The sequence below is a fragment of the Fundulus heteroclitus genome, chromosome 3 (assembly GCF_011125445.2).
Source record: "Fundulus heteroclitus isolate FHET01 chromosome 3, MU-UCD_Fhet_4.1, whole genome shotgun sequence".
In the NCBI taxonomy this organism is placed as follows: domain Eukaryota; kingdom Metazoa; phylum Chordata; class Actinopteri; order Cyprinodontiformes; family Fundulidae; genus Fundulus; species Fundulus heteroclitus.
Window position 1 is genome coordinate 25,894,301 of NC_046363.1, and position 21,160 is coordinate 25,915,460.

The following is a 21,160-nucleotide window of genomic DNA, read 5'->3' on the forward strand; positions in this document are numbered from 1 at the left end:
CTAGGCGGGCAACCTTTGATGGCAACAGCTCCCATCAAGCATTTGCAATAATTGGCAATTAGTCTTTTACATCGCTGTAGAGGACTTTTGTCCCACTCTTTGCCGAAATGATATTGTTTAGCTACAATGGAGGGAGTTCCATCATGTATGGCCTGTTTGAGGTCAGTGAGCTGCATCTAATAATAGATTTAAGTTTCAACAATCTGGTGTGTTTCATATCATAGTCCGATTGCACAACTCACTTAAGTTTAAGGTTAAACTCATTGTCAAATTTTCACCTTCAGGCCTGCTTGTTAGAATGCGTTAATTACGACAAGTCGTCCAGGTGCTGAAGCAGCAGAGCAACCCCAGACCAACTCTCAGCTACCATGTTTAACTGCACTGTAGTGGTTAGAATGCTGTTCTGAGTATTTTCATTTATTTATTTTTTTACCTGCTGGATGAGTCAATGATGTGCTTCTGGGATCATTTCGGTAGATCCGCCACTCCTGGGACAGTTCTGTTCTGTTCTGTGTTTTCTACATTTATGGATAATGGCTCCCGGATTCTGTTAGGGGCATGATGTGTTGCTTTTTGAGATCTTTTAGTCTACTCCAGGTTGCCAGACAGCTGTTGTTAGACTATGTTCTTGATTCTACAGCTCTGGTAATATTCAGGCCCGGATGTGGTTAGTGAACATGAACGCATGCTTCCATAAAATCTGATTAATTGTAGTTAATTCTTCATTTCACAAGGTGGTGGGGTTTATTTCCCAAAAAGTGGACAGGACAGTTCGATCATTTTCACTTAACAAATAAAATTATCATGTGAATAGGCTTTTTGTAGTTATCTTTGTCTGATATTAAACCTTTACTTTTAGAATCTGACACGTTTAATAACAGCAAAAAGCAAAAGAGAAAACCCTTGTCTATAGCATTGTATACTTGAGAAGCGTTCACGTGTTTTGTGCAAGAAGTCCAAGTGCTGCGTTTCGCATGAATCTCTTATCTGCCATCTCAACCTCAGGCTTCTCTTTTTCTCTTTTTTCCAGTGGAAACAAACTCAGCAACAAGAAACAATCTGCTCTGAAGGAAATAGATTCATTGTAGCTCATACGTTTGAAAGAAATCTGCACTTGAAAGGCAAAAAATTGAATTGATGTTGAAATTAATCAAATAGAAACTTTAAGAGAGTGTGCAAGAAAGGGATGTTCTTCCAGTCCATTAGTGCACTTTGAGCATTACTGACTCGTGCTATTCGGTTACTTTTGGAGAGTTTTAGAGGCATTCCATTGATCAAGAAGACAGCGGCTTGGCACTCACGGACGCTCAGAGGAAGCAAGATGGCATTAGAAAACCAAGTGAGCTGTTGTCTTCCGAGGGAGATGTCTATTCTCATTCAGGAAGATATGCCTAATACTTGGACAGTCATGTAATGGTGTCATACTCTGCAGATTCTGCATGCCACATTTGGTCTGTGGATGACAGAGGATGACGAAAATAAGACAGGGGAACACAACAGAAATCTGGTCGCTGGACATGAAAGAGGCCTTTCATCTGCTTATTTCCAAGAAAATGCCAATTTATCAGATGCCATGTGTGTCTTATTTATCCTAAGGACATTTACTGGGAACACAGTACGTCTTTCATATCTGCTCCAGACGAAGGGAATTCCTTGTCTCCAGACACCACTGGGGGAAATCTCTCCCCGCTCCCTTCCAGTTGCTGTTTTTAGACCGCGTAGCCTGAAAACGAGGCTGCATAACACATGCACAGGGCCAACTTGCGATCCTTTCCTCGTCTGTCACACTTTGGAACGCTTCCTTTTTCACTTGACTTCCCCTCATCCTTTACTCCTCCTTACGTAGAAACAGCCACAGGGGTGTTCCCTCACAACTGCAATTACAGTGAGGGGAAAAGTGTGTTATCCTCCTTGAATATTCATACATATCAGGGTGTGGGGAAACTGGGCTTGTGTGCCGAGAGTGTGTACGTGTGTTCGGTTCGCCCCACTTAGTTTGCCTTGTTGTTGCTGGGGTTTCTACGCTACCTGGACCCAGACATTCCCCAGTTTTCTGGGTAGAAATGTGTGCGCTACCTCTGCATGCTTTGTCGCTGTCTCCTTTAATAAATATCTCCTTTAGCACGTGTTAGCCTCTCTCCCTCCCATGGGAAGTGGCGTTTTGATGCTGATGTTTCTTGCAGATGCACCCCATCTTTTTTTTTTTTTAAGACTGTCTGGACGCATTTGTGGACGTGCAAGTGCCACCATGTTTTCAGAAATTCTTTCTTGCTGGATTTGCAGTCGGACCAGCGCTCAGTCTGGCCTCATGATTTGAGGCATCTGGAATTAGAAACACGAAGGCCTCTGAGGAAGCTTTAGAGTTTAACGCACGGTTGGCTGGCTCGCTGAGAGGGAAAGACTGAGAGGTCGCAGGCTCCTCTGGCAGGCAGGCAGGCAGGCAGGCAGGCAGCAGGAGCAGACGGGGAAACGCCGTGGGTGGAGAGTGTCCTGTCAGACTTCACACCTTCACCTCTGTAGACACCTCAGCTTATTTTTAATGCCGATCATTCTCACACATTTCTCCTCTTTGTGTTTTTGGTCTTCTCTTCTCCGGCTGATTTCTCTTTGCCCTTATACTGTGTCCTCCTTCTGTCCTATTCGCTTCCCGTTTTGTTTCCCGTCCACAGCCCTCTGCCCCTGGATGCCAGAGCCTGTTAAATTTAAGTGGCCACGTCTTCTTTTCACAATCTTGGTTCTCTTTTCCCCTCGTGGGATTGTTCTTTATGTTCAAGTTGATTAAACTGTTATCCTCCGCCCCCTGTGCATCGACTGAAGCGTCTCATAAAAACTTGCTTGTCTAAAAAGACAACTGTTGGAACAATTATGGTGCAATAGAAATCACTAATGAAATTAGGGGAAAATACTAATCATTTAAAAATAATTTTCCTCCAGATAAATTGTTTTTGCATTTTTATCCAGATGCGTTTTCAGGCGCTATCAACCTTTAACCTTTAACAAAGTTAATGAACATTTAAAAATGTTTGAGGTAATTACAATTTATTTGAGAACTAAAAGAAATATACTTTTCTACTATTTTTTACTCCACTTCTGCAGTCAGTATGGCTCTCCGTAGGAATATCCAGTTTAGCAAGCTGGGGGCGGTTAACCTTAGTAATAATTTCCACACCAAAGAGTCAGCGCAACCTGTAGCGCCTATGTATGGTATGTTCACTGATCGGGAAGCAAGAGCAAATCTTAAAAAAAAAAAAAAGTCTGTCCAATCCCAGATCAGCACCTGTGGAAAATCAGCCGCCTTGCTTTAAATAGGTAGCTGAGTTTCCCCTCAGCCCTGCTGGCTCACAGCTGGAGGTTCCCTTGTTCGGATCTTGGAGTTAGACTTTTTCAGCTTCTCCGGCTTTCTTTGACAGCTGAAAAAGGTGCACTTTAGATCAATTAGTGAAACTTAATTTTCCTTAGGAGTGAGTGTGTGCATGGTTATGTGTCTGCTTTGTTGTCGCTGTGATGCATTGGTGCACCTCTCACCCGCTGACCGCCAGGACAGCTTGCAGAAAATGTATAAAAAGGTGAGAGTTGGAAGTAAAAATCCATGATTGGCCAAGGGCCTGCATTAGTGACACTTTGAGAAGTGTTTCCATACAATAATATATTCTTATATCTGCACATTAGGTGTTAAAGATTATCAAAATATAAAAACATCTGTAAAACATGTTTAAAGGGTGCAGTTAAGAAATGTTTTATGTTTGGATTTAAAAATTATTTTTAAAGATGTACCAAACATGTTGAACTTCTCGCTGCACCCATTTGAAAATCCTATTTTTCATCAGCAGATGATGAAGACTAATACCCATTTGCAACCATTTGGAGACTAATTTTGCTGCGCAGTCCTCCGTCATCCCCTGCCTCTGCCCTCTTCATGTAGGGGCAGTGGCACTCACTCACTCCCACTGACAGATTACCCTCCTAATGGAATTTAATTATTTATCCCTTCCTCATGGCAATTTTGCCAGGAAAAGACCAACAGCATGACTATGCGGCAAGACAGGACAGGAGGGGAGGACGCAGGGAAGAAAGGAAGGGAGAAGGGCTTGTTTCCTCCAGCAGTGCTGGAAGGAGGATCACTTCAGTTCTGATTCAGGGAAATGTCACTTTGTGAGAGACAAAAAAAATAGCTGAGTGAAGGATGCTAGGAGGAGAAAGAACAGGTAGGGAGTGATATATATATATATATATATATATATATATATATATATATATATATATATATATATATATATATATATATATATATATATATATATATATATATATATATAACCATTATTGTCACTTTCAACTTGTCATGAAAGGTCAATCTCAGAGGAGTTTCAGCATGACCAAATTCAGGATAACGCTTTTTCCATAAATACAGACAAAAAAAATAAAAGCATTTGGACATTTTCCCAGGGGTAGAAATCACAGACAGCATCACCTTTTGCTAACAGAGGGCCATCATTCCACACTTTGTTTCTTAAGCAAATGTTGAAACAGCAGTTCTGTCACCAAAATAAACAACCCTGTGCAGGTTTTGTTACTGAAGCTGATTATTGACTCCGGTGGCCGACGTTACTTTAGAAATAACAAAATAAGTAATTTTTTGAGCAATAAGCAAATGTATGTTAGATCTGAAACTAAATTTAGCTGCTATTTTTTTTTAGGTATTCTACCTCTATTTTCTGCTAAAAAAAATAAACTCTGGTAACGGGGCTGATATTTTGGCCTTGATTTTATAGTGCCCTCTGAGTAGTTTTATTTGTATCTTTCCATATAAAGCAAAAGAGAATTGGTTCCTAAATAATAATTGATACAGTTCAAAGTTATTCATCATATACTTTTTAACATTTTGTCACATTTCAGCCACAAAATTGACTGTATTCTACTGAGATTCACGTTTTGGCCTACTTGCACCAGCACTGTGTCATTTAAAGCTAACACTGGGGAATGTGGAAGTGGTAGTGTCATGCTTTGGGAATGTTTTTTGTTTTTCCTCAGCAGAGACAGGGAAGCTGATCAGAGTTGTTGAGTATATAGATCAAGTTAAATACAGAGCAGTACTAGAAGACAACTTGTTGCAGGCTGGGATAGAGGTTCATCTCCCAGCAGAACAACAACCCACACTTGAATCCCTTTGGGAATATGTGGCAATAGTTGAAAATTGATGCTCACAGCTGTGATTGCAGGAAAATGAACAGTAGCTCTAAGATGTATTGACTTGGAGGAAGCTGAATACACAAGCATGTCGCACTTCTTTAATTTTAATTTTATTATTTTAGCAATATGTGATAACAATTCAGCAAGGATAGCAATTATCATGTCAGAATCTCAGTCCGGGCCAGCCCAACACTTATCGCAAAGTATAAAATCTTACAGTGAAGACTGTAATTGTGAAGGACCAACCCTTTTCAAATAAAGAATAAATTAAAGAAAAAAATGTAATTGTGAAAGTTGAGGGAAGTAGTCATTTATCTCCAAATGTGACAGTAAGGAGTAATTTCTTCCTCACCAAAGTATGAGCAGTCACACACACACACATACACATACACACACACACACACAAATCTCCACGGTGAGTGTTAGACAACCTGTCTGCTGTGTCCCCTCTTCACTCACAAACGCGCACCTCAGCGTTTGTTCTTATTCCTCCGTATTCTCTCCCGCTTTCCGCGCCGCTCCTTGCGCTCCTCTCTCTTTTTGACTCCCTCTTTCTCACTGGGGATCCTAATTAAGCTTGGCTGCTCTTTGATGTTGTCGCCTTGGCAACAGTCACCATGACGAGGTTGGGTCTGCACACACACACACACACACACACACACATGCTCACACTCGCCGGGCAAGCACACAGAAACACAGAGTACAGTACACACGGACAGAGACATGCAAATGCACGCTCATGCATGCTCTCTGCCGTCATTAAGGAGTACAGGCAGCGTTTGACCCTCGGTTCAGACGACAGCTCACACAATGACTCCCGTCTGAGCGTGTGCACACACGGAGCATTGAGCAAAAACACACGGGTCTTCCTGTGTAACATTGAGAAGACGATGAACCCTGCGTTGTGTGCGTCCACAGGTGGTTTGCACAAGCTTGCAGCCTCGCCGTGACGCCGATCGGTCGGCCTCGACACACCAGCCGCCGGGGCCCGGTCGCCGTTACGCCTGACCCGTCGCTGGACTTGTTTTGTGTTGCTAAATAAATGTTTGCGGGCCCTGAAAGCCCTTGAGATGAATCATGAGGTAAAGAGCAGTCGTTAGAGCTCGGCCAGTTTCTCTGGGCTGGACGGCAGCTGGTAAACTCGGCTGATTTACAGTCGGGGAGTTCCTCGCTGCTCTCACGGTGCCCCAACCCTTCTGTTTCTCCTCCCCTGACTCGCTCTTTACCCTTTCTGTCACCTGAAAACATTGTGGCTTATAGTGAAGTTTCCAACATTTTGATTCAGTTAAAATGTGGACCATACATACACTGGATCCAAGACAAAGATGAAGGATATTAAAAGCACTTTTCCACCCAACCTCCACCCCTTTCATCTGTAGCTTTCTATCAGACACATGAAGGTTTTGGGTCAAAACTGACTGTTATTTGGAACTATTCCTTATCTCATCCTCTTTCTCAAACCCCCGCAGTTCCATCTGAGGAAAAGTTATCCTACACCACGACGCTGCCACTACCATGCTTTATTGTTTGTATATATGTTTTTTGTTGTTCTTAACGTACCTTTTGGAAATATTCCACTACAAGCTAAACATTTGAGTGTAATTGCAAGCACAGCTGGCAGATGTTTGTTTCTGGTTTATCCCAAAAACAGTTTTTTTTTTTTTTTTTCAAAAGACTTCACTTTGGACCCTTTTTCTCCCCCCACTAAATCACTAAATGGTTTGATGCACCTATCCCCCTGGCACGGATGCACACATACAGTAGTATCTGGAAAAGACAGGAGGGGATTCAGTCCAGCAAGTCTGAATTTTTGTGATTCATTTGGCAGAAACGACCAAAATGTCTCCCTTTCCCTAATATGCCCATGTCCCTATCTTTATCTCTCCATTTCCTCTACTCCTCACTCATCTACTTCCACTGCGCGCTGCTCATCAGCCTGACTTCCCAACTCCTCTCATCTCCCCAGCTCCTGTCAGCTCCTCCTGGAGGGAGGGCCCCCTTGCTGAAAAACCTGTTCTTATCACCTCCTTATAGCAGCGGCTTTGGTGACAATATCAAGAGTAACCACAACAATTACACACATGAAATATCCACAAACATGGGGAGGGAAAACCGCAATTAAAGGAACCTCGGCGGTGAGGCCGGAAATTTGATTTCACTCTGGAGGACCACGATGAACAAGAAATACTCTGTGAAGCAATTCCTGCAGGGAAGGTCCAAATGAAATTTGTGGTGAATGTAATGAGAGAGCATTTGATGTAAGGTTGTGCTGACAATGAGTGTGTGTATTTCAGAGATTAGACTAACATATCAACCTTTAATTTAGAGGAAAGGTATGTGATCAAAATCTGGGTCATCTACAGATGCAAAGCCGAATATTCCCCCAAACTGAAAAAAATGTAAGTTAATATATCTTTTCCAAGAAAATTATCAGGGTAAAGCTTTCTTCTTGGCTGAGTTCCTCCATATTCCCTCGACACAAATGTACTTGGCAAATAAAAGATCCAGGAGATTTGTTTGGCTAAATTAAAGATTAGGTATGACTAAATACTTTGTCCGTTAGCTTATTTTTCTTTATATTTAGGTAAATTAACTCTTATATGATATACTGATACCATATTTGTTGCGTTGTAACCAATCTGATCTCCTTTATGGTGAGATTTCTTTTTGTCTCACAATAATTAATCCCACAAAATTAGCATATGATTAAAAACAGCTATAAGTATTTACTTTAATGCATTGGTCAGATGGCTTTAATGAAATTGTGCTCCATGTTTCGTTAAAATGTTTGTGTGAGCTGAAAGTAGCAACCCTATTATTTTTAACTAGCAAGTGTTTTATGAGAAAGACTTCATGTAGTCTGAATTAACATTTTATATTGGCTTGTCCTATATACAAGTGTTCCCCAGGGACATGTGTTTATCTCCTTTTTTTATTTAGAGTGTATGGAAATAAGGGCCTGAAATTATAACAACCAAGAAGTTGAACAAGTTACCAATTTTGAACACTTTGAAGGGGTTGTTAGCAGCAGCTCTTTTTTTTTTCATTCAATGCAGGTTTCATGTACAAAAGTTCAAGAAAATGATAATCTCTTTTAACACTTAGGAGCTTTGGCATTACTAAGCACAAATAAGTTATTTGCTGTGTTCTGTTGCTGAAGAAAATGATCGATCTATCCATAGTACAATATATAGGTGTAAAATAAAACACTCATTGTTTCTAGTGCTATCATCTGGTGGAAGATTCAATAAATAAATAAGATTATTATTCATTAAATAAATAAATTTTACATTATTTATGTATGGATGCCTATATGTATGTTTAGAGACATATGTACATGCTGTGTGCATAAGTATATAGATGTGTCTATATAGTCATACTTAGAGGAGATAGCTATAAGTTTAACTCCTCCTGACCAGTAGGTGGTGCACTCACGCTTGCCCGCTCTCGTTCCAACCTGTCAACCCGTCAAAATGTGTAAAACAATTATTTATATACTTTATTTTCCAGTAAAATTAAAACTTTTATTCTGCACCACATTAGACGTTCTGTGGGTGTAATAGTTTTGATGAAAAAGTTGTGGCTATAACCTTTAATAAATTAGATTATTGTTTTAATTCAAAGGCAGCCAGACTTTTTTCAGAATGGTTTCGTTGAATATGTCTGAACGACTGACCAGCAGTCTTTGACACAGGCTGATGTTTTCCAGCTTTTATTTCTGTTAATTATGATGATTTTTTTGTTTTCTGCTAATAAAACATGACATTTAAGATTATAATATTGAAGTTATTAATTCAGAAATGTGATCCTAATCAAAAGTATGTATAATACCAGCTTAAAGGTTAGTCTCCAAAGATACTTTTAATCCAGCAAACGAGTCTCATTGCAGCGGAAGATCATAAAAGCTTTACTTCTCTTCGAAAACTTGCATAATTTAGAAAATATTTAATATAAAATGTTTTATATTTAATTTTAAATAACAAAATAAATTTGTACTTCTGAGTTTTAAAATAAATAATCGCGTTAATCGTTGACATCAAGCTGATTCATCCAACTGGTGCACATTTTTCTGCCTCAAGTGGTTAATATTGAATTGCTGTTGAGACGCTGTATTGTCATACTTATTTTCATGTTTGTAATTTTATCTGTCAAATAGTTTTCCATTCTAGCTTGCTTGACAAAAGCTTTGTTTAGTTACATGTCGTTACATATTCATTGAAATACTAAATTTGACAAGATACAGAATACATTTTCATTGAGTGGGACATTCTATGATTATGGATAACAAAGAATTTGTTTCAATAACAAAAAAGTATAATCCAAAAAAAAAAGAGATTCCTTGTTCTATCAAAGTTGTTCAGTTCTGAGGTTACTAGCAGACATTGCATCAAAATTCATGTAAAATCAGCTTCAACCTTGCTTGCTTTAATTATCTTCACATTCAGAAAACATTCCTCACATCTTCCCAATTTCAGCTTACAGAACCTTGCCTTAAATCCTGAAAAAAGTCTTCTTTTAAACATCATAGAATACTTTATGGTGTTTGTAAAGATTGCATTGACATACATAAATGGAGCAAACAGATCGGATCACATGAATAAAAGGTTGAACTGTCAAAAGTGCACAAAAGATTTATGGAACTTTTTTTGCTCTGTTTAACAAACGTCCCATGACTGTAGGTTTCTCCCTAAAATGAGATCTTTAACTTCTTTGACCCACTTTTACCCTTTATTTCCAAAAATAGCCCGCAAACATTCATGGAATCATAAAACATGACATCCTTGTATAAAACAAAGAAATGGCAGTAATTTGGTAATTAGAAACCTGCTTTGCATGAGAGCTGGCCCTCCACATGACTCAGCATCCCTGATTTAATTTTAGAAAGACATTCCTTGCAGGGTATATGAAAACGAGCCAGAGGACTGTGAGGAGACTCAACTGCTGATTAAATGGATTTTGTTTTACATCGTAGAAAAGACATTTACGCTTATTTGCTGCTGGTATCTATAATCATCAATAAGTCTGCTGTACTGATGAGAAGACTCTGCCAGAACAGGTTCATCATGACGCCCCCCCCCCAGACAGCTATTAAAAGACGTCTCATTCCTTTTACTGATATAACTCTCGCCGTGTCCTTACTCTCCCCGCAGCTGTTCGTCATAGACAATGGAGCGGACGACTGGCGCATCGCCATGACCATGGAGAGGGTTCTGCTAATCGCCCTGGAGCTGCTGGTGTCTGCTGTGCATCCAGTGCCTGGGGACTTTAAATTCCAGTGGCGGGCGCGACTGGCCTTCTCGTATGTGCCTTCGCAAGCCGAGGCTGACCTGGACATGGTACTGAGCGTGCCCATGTTCCTGCGCCTCTACCTCATCGCCAGAGTCATGCTTCTGCACAGCAAACTCTTCACTGACGCCTCCTCCAGGAGTATAGGCGCCCTCAATAAGGTCAGACGACTTTAGTGCTTGTGGGTGTCTGCTGCATGAATTCAAAGATGTGATTTTCTTCCGGGTTTAAAGTTGTGGAAATCTTAAGCCACAGATGTCAAGAGCTCCCATCTCTTAATAGAAGAGCTTGTTCCTTCATTCTGTACTCCTGGTCAGATCTTCTTTTCATCAACGTGTTGTTCCTCCCCTCGTTTGTTGTTGTGCTTAGAGACTTAGGTGTAAGCCGTGGAGAGTATTTCATAATACAATATGATATGAGGGCATCAAGTGGGAGCCAGATATTGCATACAGCTCAACAGGGCCATAAAAACAGGAGGCTAGAATGAGTTTGTGAAGTGGGAATAGGGAAACAGCAGAGGAAGTCATACGATAGATCTGTGGATCTCAAAGTGTTGGGCTTGCCTTTAAAGGTGCTTTAACTGTATCTCAATGGCTTTATCAAGCTATCCATTATTTGCGAGCTAATTGTTGAACAAATCAACTTTTATGCACCAAAATTAGAAGTGCAGAGGAGAAAATATTACAACCTTCCAGTAGGTGACAATAAGCTGTTTCTATGTATTTCCGAACCAAAAAATAAATGAACCTGGGAATTACATGAATGATTGAATTTCCAGAAGTTTGTCCCTTGTCCCATTCCTAAATTCCTTCCGGCCGGCCGGCGGCCGGCCGGCCGGCCTTCCGGCCTTCCGGCCGCCGCGCCGGCAGCCGGCCGGCCGGCCGGCCAGGCCGCCCCTGCCTGCGGCGGCCGGCCGGAGCCCCCCGGCATGGCGACCCTGCCGGCGACCCGGCACGCGGAGGGCCGGCCGGGGCGGAAGGCGGCGGACAGCCGGCCGGCCGGCTGGGTCGGCGGCAGGCCAGCAGCACCCCCCAGCCAGGGAAGACCCGGCCAGGCACCGGCACCTTTCGGCGGCCCGCCGTCCTGCCTTCGTCCTGGGCGGTCCTTCCTCCATCCATCTCATCATTATCTATCCTTCCTTCTATCCTTTCACCTTTCTTTTCTTCCTTCCATCCATCCATCCTTTCTTCCATTCTTCTTTCCTTCCTTTCATCCATCCTTCCATCTTTCCAACCTTCCCTCCCATTTATCCTTTGTTCCTTCCATCTTTCCCTCCCATTTATCCATCCTTCCTTCTATCCTTTCACCTTTCTTCCCTTCCTTCCATCCATCCTTTCTTCCATTCTTCCTTCCTTCCTGCTTTCCTTCCTTCCTTCCACCCATCCATTTTTTGTAAGAGCACAATGTTAAGATGGGACACCAGGTGTAAAGGAGGAAGGACACCAATGGAGATCAACCAGACTTTAGATGAGGGATGTAACAGTTTGCTGCTGTAAATATGATGACATTCCTTTGGCCCTGGGGCTCAGAGTGACAAAGAGAATAAGTGAGGCTGCCACTGAAGTGCTGCTCTAAAATGACAACTCATTTATCGTCCATTTTATCCTTCCAGGACACAACCATCAAATGATCCATCTGCCAGAACCTTACTGTCTGCCTTTTATTGACAAATGAGTCGCGTTTAACAGCTACTCAGAAACTGGCCAATTATCCAAAGACACTGTAAAGCTTGACCCAAGACGGAGGTCAGGACCTGTTCTTAGCTGCCTTAGTGTTCTTACTGTCAGTATCCCAGAGTCCTGCTTCTAGCAACAGCTACTTTGAAGACTAATTAGGAAAACCTCCAGTCTGTGTGGGCTCAGGTTGAGGATTTAGAGGTTCACAGGAAGACTATTGTACATTCAGTCAGCTATACCCTGTTCTTGATTGTGCTTATGCAAGTATTTGTATTTCAGGTCCATTTTAACACGAGGTTTGTAATGAAAACCCTCATGACCATCTGCCCTGGGACGGTGCTGCTGGTCTTCAGCATCTCCCTGTGGATCATCGCTGCCTGGACTGTACGAGTGTGTGAGAGGTCAGTAGAGAAAGTTTTATGTTGACTGCAAGTTTGGATACAGTTAGGAAACTTAAATAAATGATTGCATTTGGTGAAAAAGTTATTATGAGGGATTCATAATAAGGATTCATCATCAGGATTAAGTATTACAGTTTTTAATTTGTTGTGCATTTAATTTGATTTAAGCAGACGGTTTGCTAATTTCTTTGTTTACTTCATTTCAACTGAATTGCTAATTATAAGTTACTGCCTCTCAAAGGTTTTTACATCCCTTGTGGTTTTCACATTTTATGACAATACAACCACAAACATCAATGTATTTTATCACTGACTTGCAGTTTAAATATGACTCTACTGCTGTTCAAACAGTGATGACCAGATAATAATATTAGTAAATCCCTTACTACACTATGCAGACATTCTGTCCACACTGATGAAGATCCCCTCACCTTACAATTGTTTACAGTTGCTCCAATTTGCTTTAGCTACACTAACATTACAAACAATTTGACAGAAGCTTAAAAAAATCCTCTATTTACTGAATCAAATAAGAAGAGTGACTGAATGTAACACATATTATCAGCAGTACAACTTTGGTGCAATGGAGATCACTAAAGAAGTTGTTCGGATTGTTTAGTTTTGAACCATAGTAAGAAGTTGTGTTTTAAAAAAAAATTGTTTTAGTTTATTTAGAAATGTCACAGTAAAAGTGTTATTAATTTATTTTTAAAAAAGACCATCTCTGTGGCCCGCTAGTATTTTTAACTTCAGACAATTTGGGCCTAAATGCCAAAACCTTTGGACATTAGTAGTGTAGCTGCACCACTAATGTTAGTCCCCCAAATTACAGTGTTGCCAAGTCGGTGGGTCGGTGAGTGGGTTGTGGTTTTTAGGGCTTGTTTTTGATATAACATAAGTTACTATAAGCAGTAGCTCTAATTAGACCTGCTGGTTCTGCAGTATTACAGACAGGTGAGCCAGCAAAAATACCTGTCCACATACACACATACATTTTTACGAGCAACAAAAGTCACGGTGGGTAGTAATGCAAAACATTCATCTGTTCAGTACAGAAACAGACACTGTATTACATTGTGGTAGGTTAACATTGAAAATAAACTCAGCACAGCCCTTCCCTGTTCTAACTCACCAATTTTATCCCAAATTCACTTGAATGAATGAATTTGCAAAACCTTGGCATGCAGTTTCTTGAACTTACTTTGACCTTGATATGAAGGGACATATGTTTTTTTTCCTTGGTGAAATGGTCAAAAGTTAATAAAATGCAGCACACAGCAGTCTGGCAATCACACTCAAAGCTCTTTCTCCCAGCTGCAGCTTTTTATAGCAGCGCAGGTGAAGTGGTTGTGTAGCATTATCTTGTAAAATAGGAATAAGCTAATTGCAACTTGCCTCAGGGTCTGAAACCTCACATTCACGGGTAAAAAAAAAAAAACTCTTTATATTATTGGGAGTAGCAGCTCACATGAAAGAAATCACACAAGCGGTGATTAACAAAGTGTCAGATCAAGAGAAATACAGACCTCTGTTTTGATTTAGAAATTTTAACATTTGCTGAAGTAGCTTAATTTGTAGGAAACAGTGCAGAAAAAAAGTGTCTTTTTACACATTCATATTAAAACACTCATTTTCCATACTACACAAACAAACATATAACTGTGCCGACTACTGATGTTGTTGGTCTTTGATTCAGCATCCAGATGTTGGGGGAAAAAAAACAGATTATAAGCATATGTCAATCAATTATACACGAGGAGTGTTGCAAAGAGGTAATCTCATGGATGGCTCTGTTACATTTAAAGGATGGTAATTTAATTTCATGAGCTGTGTAATGTTTCTGATGCACCATCGCCTGGAAGGCGAAAAGTGACTCACTGTTTGGATGAGTTCTGATGCTTTTGGAGATAATCTCGGCGATAACGGGAAATGTCACTTGGTTAATAAGCTTGATTAAAAACATCGTTGACTGGCTGCTTTGCTGCCCTGCTTCTCATTCATCTTTAATTGACATTTCCTCTCCACTGCAAATTACATTTACAACAAAATAAACTTTACTTTCATTTATAGAAGGTGTAAAGAATGTGTTTATATAAAGCTTTGGAGCTCAGTCTCTCGGTGCGTGTACAGTGTCTGAGGCAAACTTTCAAGGTAACCTTTTATTTTTTATTTTTCTGTTGAATAGTTTTCCTGAAAGAGAAGCTCCTTTTTTTTCTGATCTGTGTTTGGTAGCTATGGGAACAGGAATGATGGAGTTGCAGTAATGTTTTTTTATTCAGTGCTAGGAAAAATTACAGGACACGTGTTTTAGTTTTGACGCCCACATTTACAGACTGAGCCAGTGGGTCTGTTATGTTTTACTATCAGTGCAGTGTTTCTCTAATGTGTTCAAAGTCTTTTATTTTATTTTCTAACAAATACATATCAGCCCCCTTTCTGATACCCATACACAGAGTCCATTGCAACCGATTGATTTTAAAAGTCACAACTCGCACAAACATCTCTCCTGTCTCCAGCTGTTCTGTGAAGGCCTCTGATAGCGTTAGGGAACAACCAGCATCATCAAGACCAAGGAACCCAGCAGCCATATCAGAAGAAGAAGCTGTGGAGAAACTTAAAGCAGGGTGAGGTTATAATTGCCTCAAGCCACTAACATCTCATGAAGCAAGAGTTTGTCACAATGGTAAATGTGCCAAGACATATCCGTCCACTTAAAAGAAAAGGACTATGACAACTCTGGTGGCGCTGCCCAGATCCACAATTCAGTATCTATCAAGTACAATTAGACATGCACTCCAGAGATCTGGCAGAAGAAAGCCACTTTAAAATAAGTTTGGCCGCAGTTTATAGGTGATAGAAGAAAAAAAAAAAAACGTGTGTGAAAGGTTGCTCTGATCCGACGAGACCAAAAAGCAAATCACCGTGAGCACCCTTTCTCCATGATGCCGTGTTAGTTGCATCATACTGTGTGGATGCTTATCCAGCGGAAGGGGAACTGGTCAGAGTTGATGGAAAAAATGGTGAACGGCTCTAAATACAGGAATACGCTGGAAAAAAACCTGTGGGTACAAGAGACTTGAGGCTGGGGCGAAGGTTTACCTTCCTGCAGGACATCCCCACTAAACATACCAAGCTGCAATGAAAGTGTTTATATCACACAATGTTTATGTGTCAGAATGGTCCAAGCTAAATCAAAGGTTAAATCCAGCTAAAGATCAGTGGGAAAAAAATTAAAAAAATTTTCCCACTCCATACAATTTGAAGTTGGGCCAAAAATGTTAGTCTTTAGGTGTGAAAAGCTGGTGGAGTCATACCCCACGAGAGTTGCAGCTGTAATTCAGATTCAAATATACTTTATTGATCCCAAAGGGAAATTAAATTGCAGGACAATAATTACCTCAGATGGAGGGAATACAAACACACACCACTATTTTAATGTAAAATTTAGCAAATGCCTTCTGAATTACATTTATGCACCATTTTTTATAGGTCTCTCCCATAAAAGCTCAAGAAAATACATCGATAGCAGTTTATGAACTGGGATTTATTTTATTTTTTTCTAGGTACCATGACGCCCAGGATGTGACCAGTAACTTCCTGGGAGCGATGTGGCTTATCTCTATCACTTTCCTTTCCATCGGCTATGGAGACATGGTTCCTCACACCTACTGTGGCAAAGGAGTCTGTCTGCTCACAGGCATCATGGTCAGTACATTTTGTCCCCCCCCCTCCTCCTGTGTCCCTCGCAGTCTCCCCGAGGCGTTGTCCTCACCCTGTTCAAAGGTCAGCAGATTGAAGAGCGTGCTGTCTTCTCTGCCTTGTGAAAATTTGGGCAATCCTCTCTGAATTAGCTGCATCTGTGCTTCTGTGTGTTTTGGTGGCGTAGGCGTCCAAACAGGAGCACATTAGCGGCTTGTGTGTGTGTTTTTTTGTGTGTTATTCGTGTTTCTGTCCTCATTGCATAATGAAGGTCCTACCTTTCAATGTGCCATGTCCTCCCACTCTCACTTTCTCACTAACTCTATCATGCTTTCAATTTCTTCCTTTGCCACTATCCGCCCCTTACATTTCATCAAATTCTTTCCTTGTTTCTCTCATCCTCCCTTCTTCTGGTCCGTTTTCCTCTTCCCCGAGGCCACGTGTTTATTTTTATCTGCCGTCCATCTGCTGGTGGCAGTATTTAAGCAGACAACTTCTTCACTGTTTACTCTGCTGGTGATCTTTCTTTCTCCAGCTTTTTCTTCTCATTCTTGTTTTCTTGTTTGCTTTTCTCTTTTTGTCATTTTTTTCCCTATCCCTGCAGTCAAACCGTCACTTTTCTTTTGTCTTTTTGAGTGTAAGGAAACTTAGATTTTAGTTGATATACAGTTCAATTCTAAATTAAATATGCCCTTCGGTACCATTGCAAACTGTAATGCCTGTGTGCCTCCACTTAACAAACTTCCCAAACTATTAAACAGCAAATATCAGACAGTGAGAATATACAGTGTATGTAAATGTAATGTTTTAATCTGTAGAGAACATGCAGATGTGGATTCAGTGCATGAATGCATGATCTTATATGATATAGGGCCATAAACTATTGCATCAAACCACATTTTTACTGTTGTAATTTTGCACATATGGAAATTGTGATGACAACTGTGATTTGATATTTTGTTCAGAACTAGTAAGTGAAAATGAAGCTGTCATCCTCCTTTCTGTGATTTATAGCTCATCTCATAATCCCCCCCCCCCCCCATATGCTGCAATTCTGCATCATTTCACATTACTTTTACAGCTTTGTTTTTGTTTGTTTTTAAATATCCTGGCAGTTCCTCTACTACTAATGTAATGAGAGCAGAGGCAAGGTTAGTGGTTTTACTGCATGGTGGGGGCAGGTGTACAACTGCATAAAAAAGTCTGAACTATGACGACCTGTCCTTTTTACACTCCAGTAACTCAAGAAAAAGAGACTACCTGCCTGCTCTAATAGCATTTTATGTTTATTACCGTCACTGTGGGAATTCTGGTATTCCATTTGCATCCTTAAATTCACTTAATATGTGTGTTTTGTACAAGGGCACTGAAAATCAAGCAGCATCTTGGGTATTTAAGCTAGTGTAGAAGTGCCTTTAGGTACAGTTTAATGACTGCTAGATGGAAACAAGAGCACTACTCAAAAATGCTTAAAATATCTCTTTCACAAAAAAAAAAAAAACACACTTGAAAACTTCCTTGAGCTGTGTGTATACTTATCTTTGAAAATATTCAGATAGATGATTCAGATTTCTACCAAAAAAAAAACAGCATGCGTATCCTTTCATCCTCACCGTATCCAACCTCTCTCTCTCTCTCTCTCTCTCTCTGTATTTGCCAGCTCACCTGCCTTCCTCACTTTGCAGTCCATTAAATGTGTGAGCAAACACACCGTTTCACACAAGACAGACGCGCACGGACCCCCATTTGTTGGCTGAATCATCCAATAGATGTTTGAGATTGAGTAAAACTCTCACCCCGACACGCAGAAAAAGAGACAGACATAAAACAGAGGGATGGATCCAGATAGTCCAGAGCCCACTGCTACAGACTGGGCTACAACCCCCCCCCCCCCCCCCCCACACACACACACGCCACACTGACAGAGAACTTCACATGCACTCTCAGCGTGGCGCCCACACACTCTTTTATGACAAATACAGATAAACAAGCGCTCCTTCGAGCGGTCAGAGCGTTTTATTTTTGTTGAGCGTCAGATGGTTACTGGGAATGTTGTTACAAAGGAAAATATCTGGTGGAGTTTCACAGTCGTGGACACAAACAAAAAAAAACAAAAAAAAAACAGCATATAGACTGGATATATTGTATTATTTGCCTGTGTGAGTGTGTGTGTGCGTGTGTGTGCTTTAGAGTTAATGTAATGAGTTTGCATGAGAGAAATTCTCAGTGATGTTACTATGACAACGCATGGAGGAATATACCACCGTCCCGCGGCTACCTGGGGGTGTTCCAGGTGTAAGTGAGCACGTGTGGGCGGTCGTGTGTTTGTTTTCAGCGGGTGGATGGTGGGAGGGTAAAAAGCTTAGAAACGCTGCGAACAGTCTGAGATGTTTGTTTAAAATTAAGGTACAACAAGGTGTGTCATTTAGTGGTAACACAGGAACACATGATAGTAGCTGACTAACAGATTTTCTGCTTTTTTATGAGGGTGGGGTGGGGGGGCTGTTTTTCTCGTCACTATTTTTTTTTATATCAGCCAAAGGTAATCTGACAAAATGCAACATGCAGTTTTTAACGGAGAAAAAGCTATCCAAGCCACCCTGTGCTGTAGGGAAATATAATTGTCCCCACTGTTAAATCCTAAATTAACTGTGATTAATTAAGCAATAAGAAAGACACGGCACAGAAATAGCATCCAAGGGACAGATCCAAAACCACTGCTGAGAAAGAAAGAACACAAAGGCCCGTCTCACATTAGACAGAAACAGAAATTATCCCCAACTATTGTGTGCATTAACAGCTATTGGGAATGTGTATATGTTGGTCCTGGAGTGAATATGTTCTTTATAGGAATACCATCCTCTTTGTGGTTCTTGTGTTGAACGAGACCATCTTAGAGTCAGGTAACTAGCTCTGGTATAGCTTATTTGGAAATTTAAGCTCTAACCTTACCCATATGCATTTCTGATCATCTCTGAAATTTTGTGCTGATTAGGCTCCTTTTATATCAAGCATTTATGAAGTTCACATAATTACAGTTGTCACTGGGCATGCACACCATAAGAAAAACTACAGGTCATCCCACGGGCGTCAAACTCCAATCCTCCAGGGCTTGTGTTCTGTAACTTTTGCGTGTGGCCCTGATTAAACACGCATGGATCAAATAATCATATCATTACTGGACTCCGTGCTGAGGCAGCTTTCAGTCTTTTGGTTCAGGTGCATTGGACCAGGGACATCCAGTATCAAATATTTGCAGGACACCACATCAGGGGGACTGGAGTTTAAGAACCCTGAACTAACTACAAACCACAGATTAAAATTGCAGTGGTTTTCAAGCGGAACAATGTTTGCATCACCATATGTGATGTGTGTGGCAGTTTTCCAGAAAAAGTTTTTTTTTCAGCTGGTGTTTAGGCTTTAAATTCAGCAAAGCAGACATAGTGAGTGTCTGGCAAGGGCCCGAATCTTTGCACCCTTCAACATTAAAAAAAATCTGTCATTTGCAGCAGGGTCCTCCTGTCCAAATGTACACATGACTGGAACACCTTTTATTTTTCTCCAAATGGCATCAATACATACAGTCAATGTGTTTTTGCCACTGTCACACCTGAATTTCCCCATTGTGTGACAATAAAGGTATATCTATTCTACTCTAAAGAACATTATTTTGAACTGAAAAGGATTAAGGTCATAAGCAAATCAAGTAAGTTATTTTTGTAGACTCGAGCAATCAGACATGTTTTCTCCCACAGCTGACCCTTAGAACAGCGCAGGCTTGAGGTATTCCTGCATTCACACCAATTTCCAGACCCTGGAGATATGGCTGATGCAGTGATACAACTATATGATGGCTTTTTCTTAGCCTCAGTTGCCCCTTACTTTTTATAAGCTTGTGCTCCATCAAGTTTAAGAGAATGAGTTCTTTTCTTTATTTTTAAATCGCTTTGTGCTCTTTCACCCCCTAAGTACATGCATTTTCTAGAACAATGGAGCAAAATCAATGTTGGTAAATATCCATCCATCCATCCATTTTCTAACACGTCTATCCCTGTTGGGGTCGCGAGGGATGCTGGTGCCTATCTCCAGCTGTCAACGGGCGAGAGGCGGGGTACACCCTGTTTATCGCAGAATATCCTATTTAGTTTTTTTGAAAAAAAATTTAACTGTGCGTTTGCTGATGTGAGAACAGATCACCAAACTATTTATTTCCATTGAGAAGTTGTTGATGATGGTTAGTTCACAAATTATCATCACTTACTATTAAAACAATCTATAGTTTATAACCCTGGTCCTCAGGATCGACTGTCCTGCATGTTTTAGACGAGTCTCTGCTCCAACACACCAGGAATGAATGACTGCAGGACCTCCTCAGCAGCCATCAAGAGCTGCAGAGGCCTGTTAATCCCCCTTTTCTTGAAGTTAGGTGGGTGAAGGCAGGAAAACACAAAAAACATGCATGGCGCTGAAGACCCCTGCCCTACGTTATCTGTGTCAGATTTTATCAAACACATTGTAGCTGGCTGCTGTTTTGTAACCTGACTCTCGCCAGATGTATGTCGCTCCGCCTAGCTTCACTCACATACATCTGGGACATCTCCCATAGAGAGTGATTTCTCCAACCAATTTTATTGTCCAGCCAATCAGGACGCAGGGCTGGAGTTTCATAGATGTGACGTAGTGGAGAAGCGACAGTGACGTGAGACTGTTTTGATTCAGACAACAATGGCGGCTCGCATTGAGGAAGCAAGCGTTAACATTGATGCTGCTATTTCTTCCGTGTTGTCCAATCTACCTAATATTGTTTCATTAAAAGAACATCAGAGAACGGCTCTGAAGGCTTTTGTTGGTGGAAACGATGTTTTCGCCCTTCTCCCGACCGGATTTGGCAAGTTTTGTTTTCCGGGG

At 40.9% G+C, this 21,160-nt stretch overlaps 1 protein-coding gene across 2 annotated transcripts in view; it reads left to right on the forward strand.

Moving 5' to 3' along the window:
- The window catches only part of kcnn3 (potassium intermediate/small conductance calcium-activated channel, subfamily N, member 3), an 82,470-nt gene that overhangs the window by 50,634 nt on the left and 10,676 nt on the right, over nt 1–21,160 (forward strand). For both annotated transcript variants that reach the window (XM_036134272.1, XM_036134281.1), the window contains exons 4-6: nt 10,341–10,637; nt 12,432–12,553; nt 16,117–16,258. In XM_036134272.1, coding sequence (XP_035990165.1) covers nt 10,341–10,637; nt 12,432–12,553; nt 16,117–16,258 — 561 coding nt within the window. The remainder of the gene's footprint in view (nt 1–10,340; nt 10,638–12,431; nt 12,554–16,116; nt 16,259–21,160) is intronic.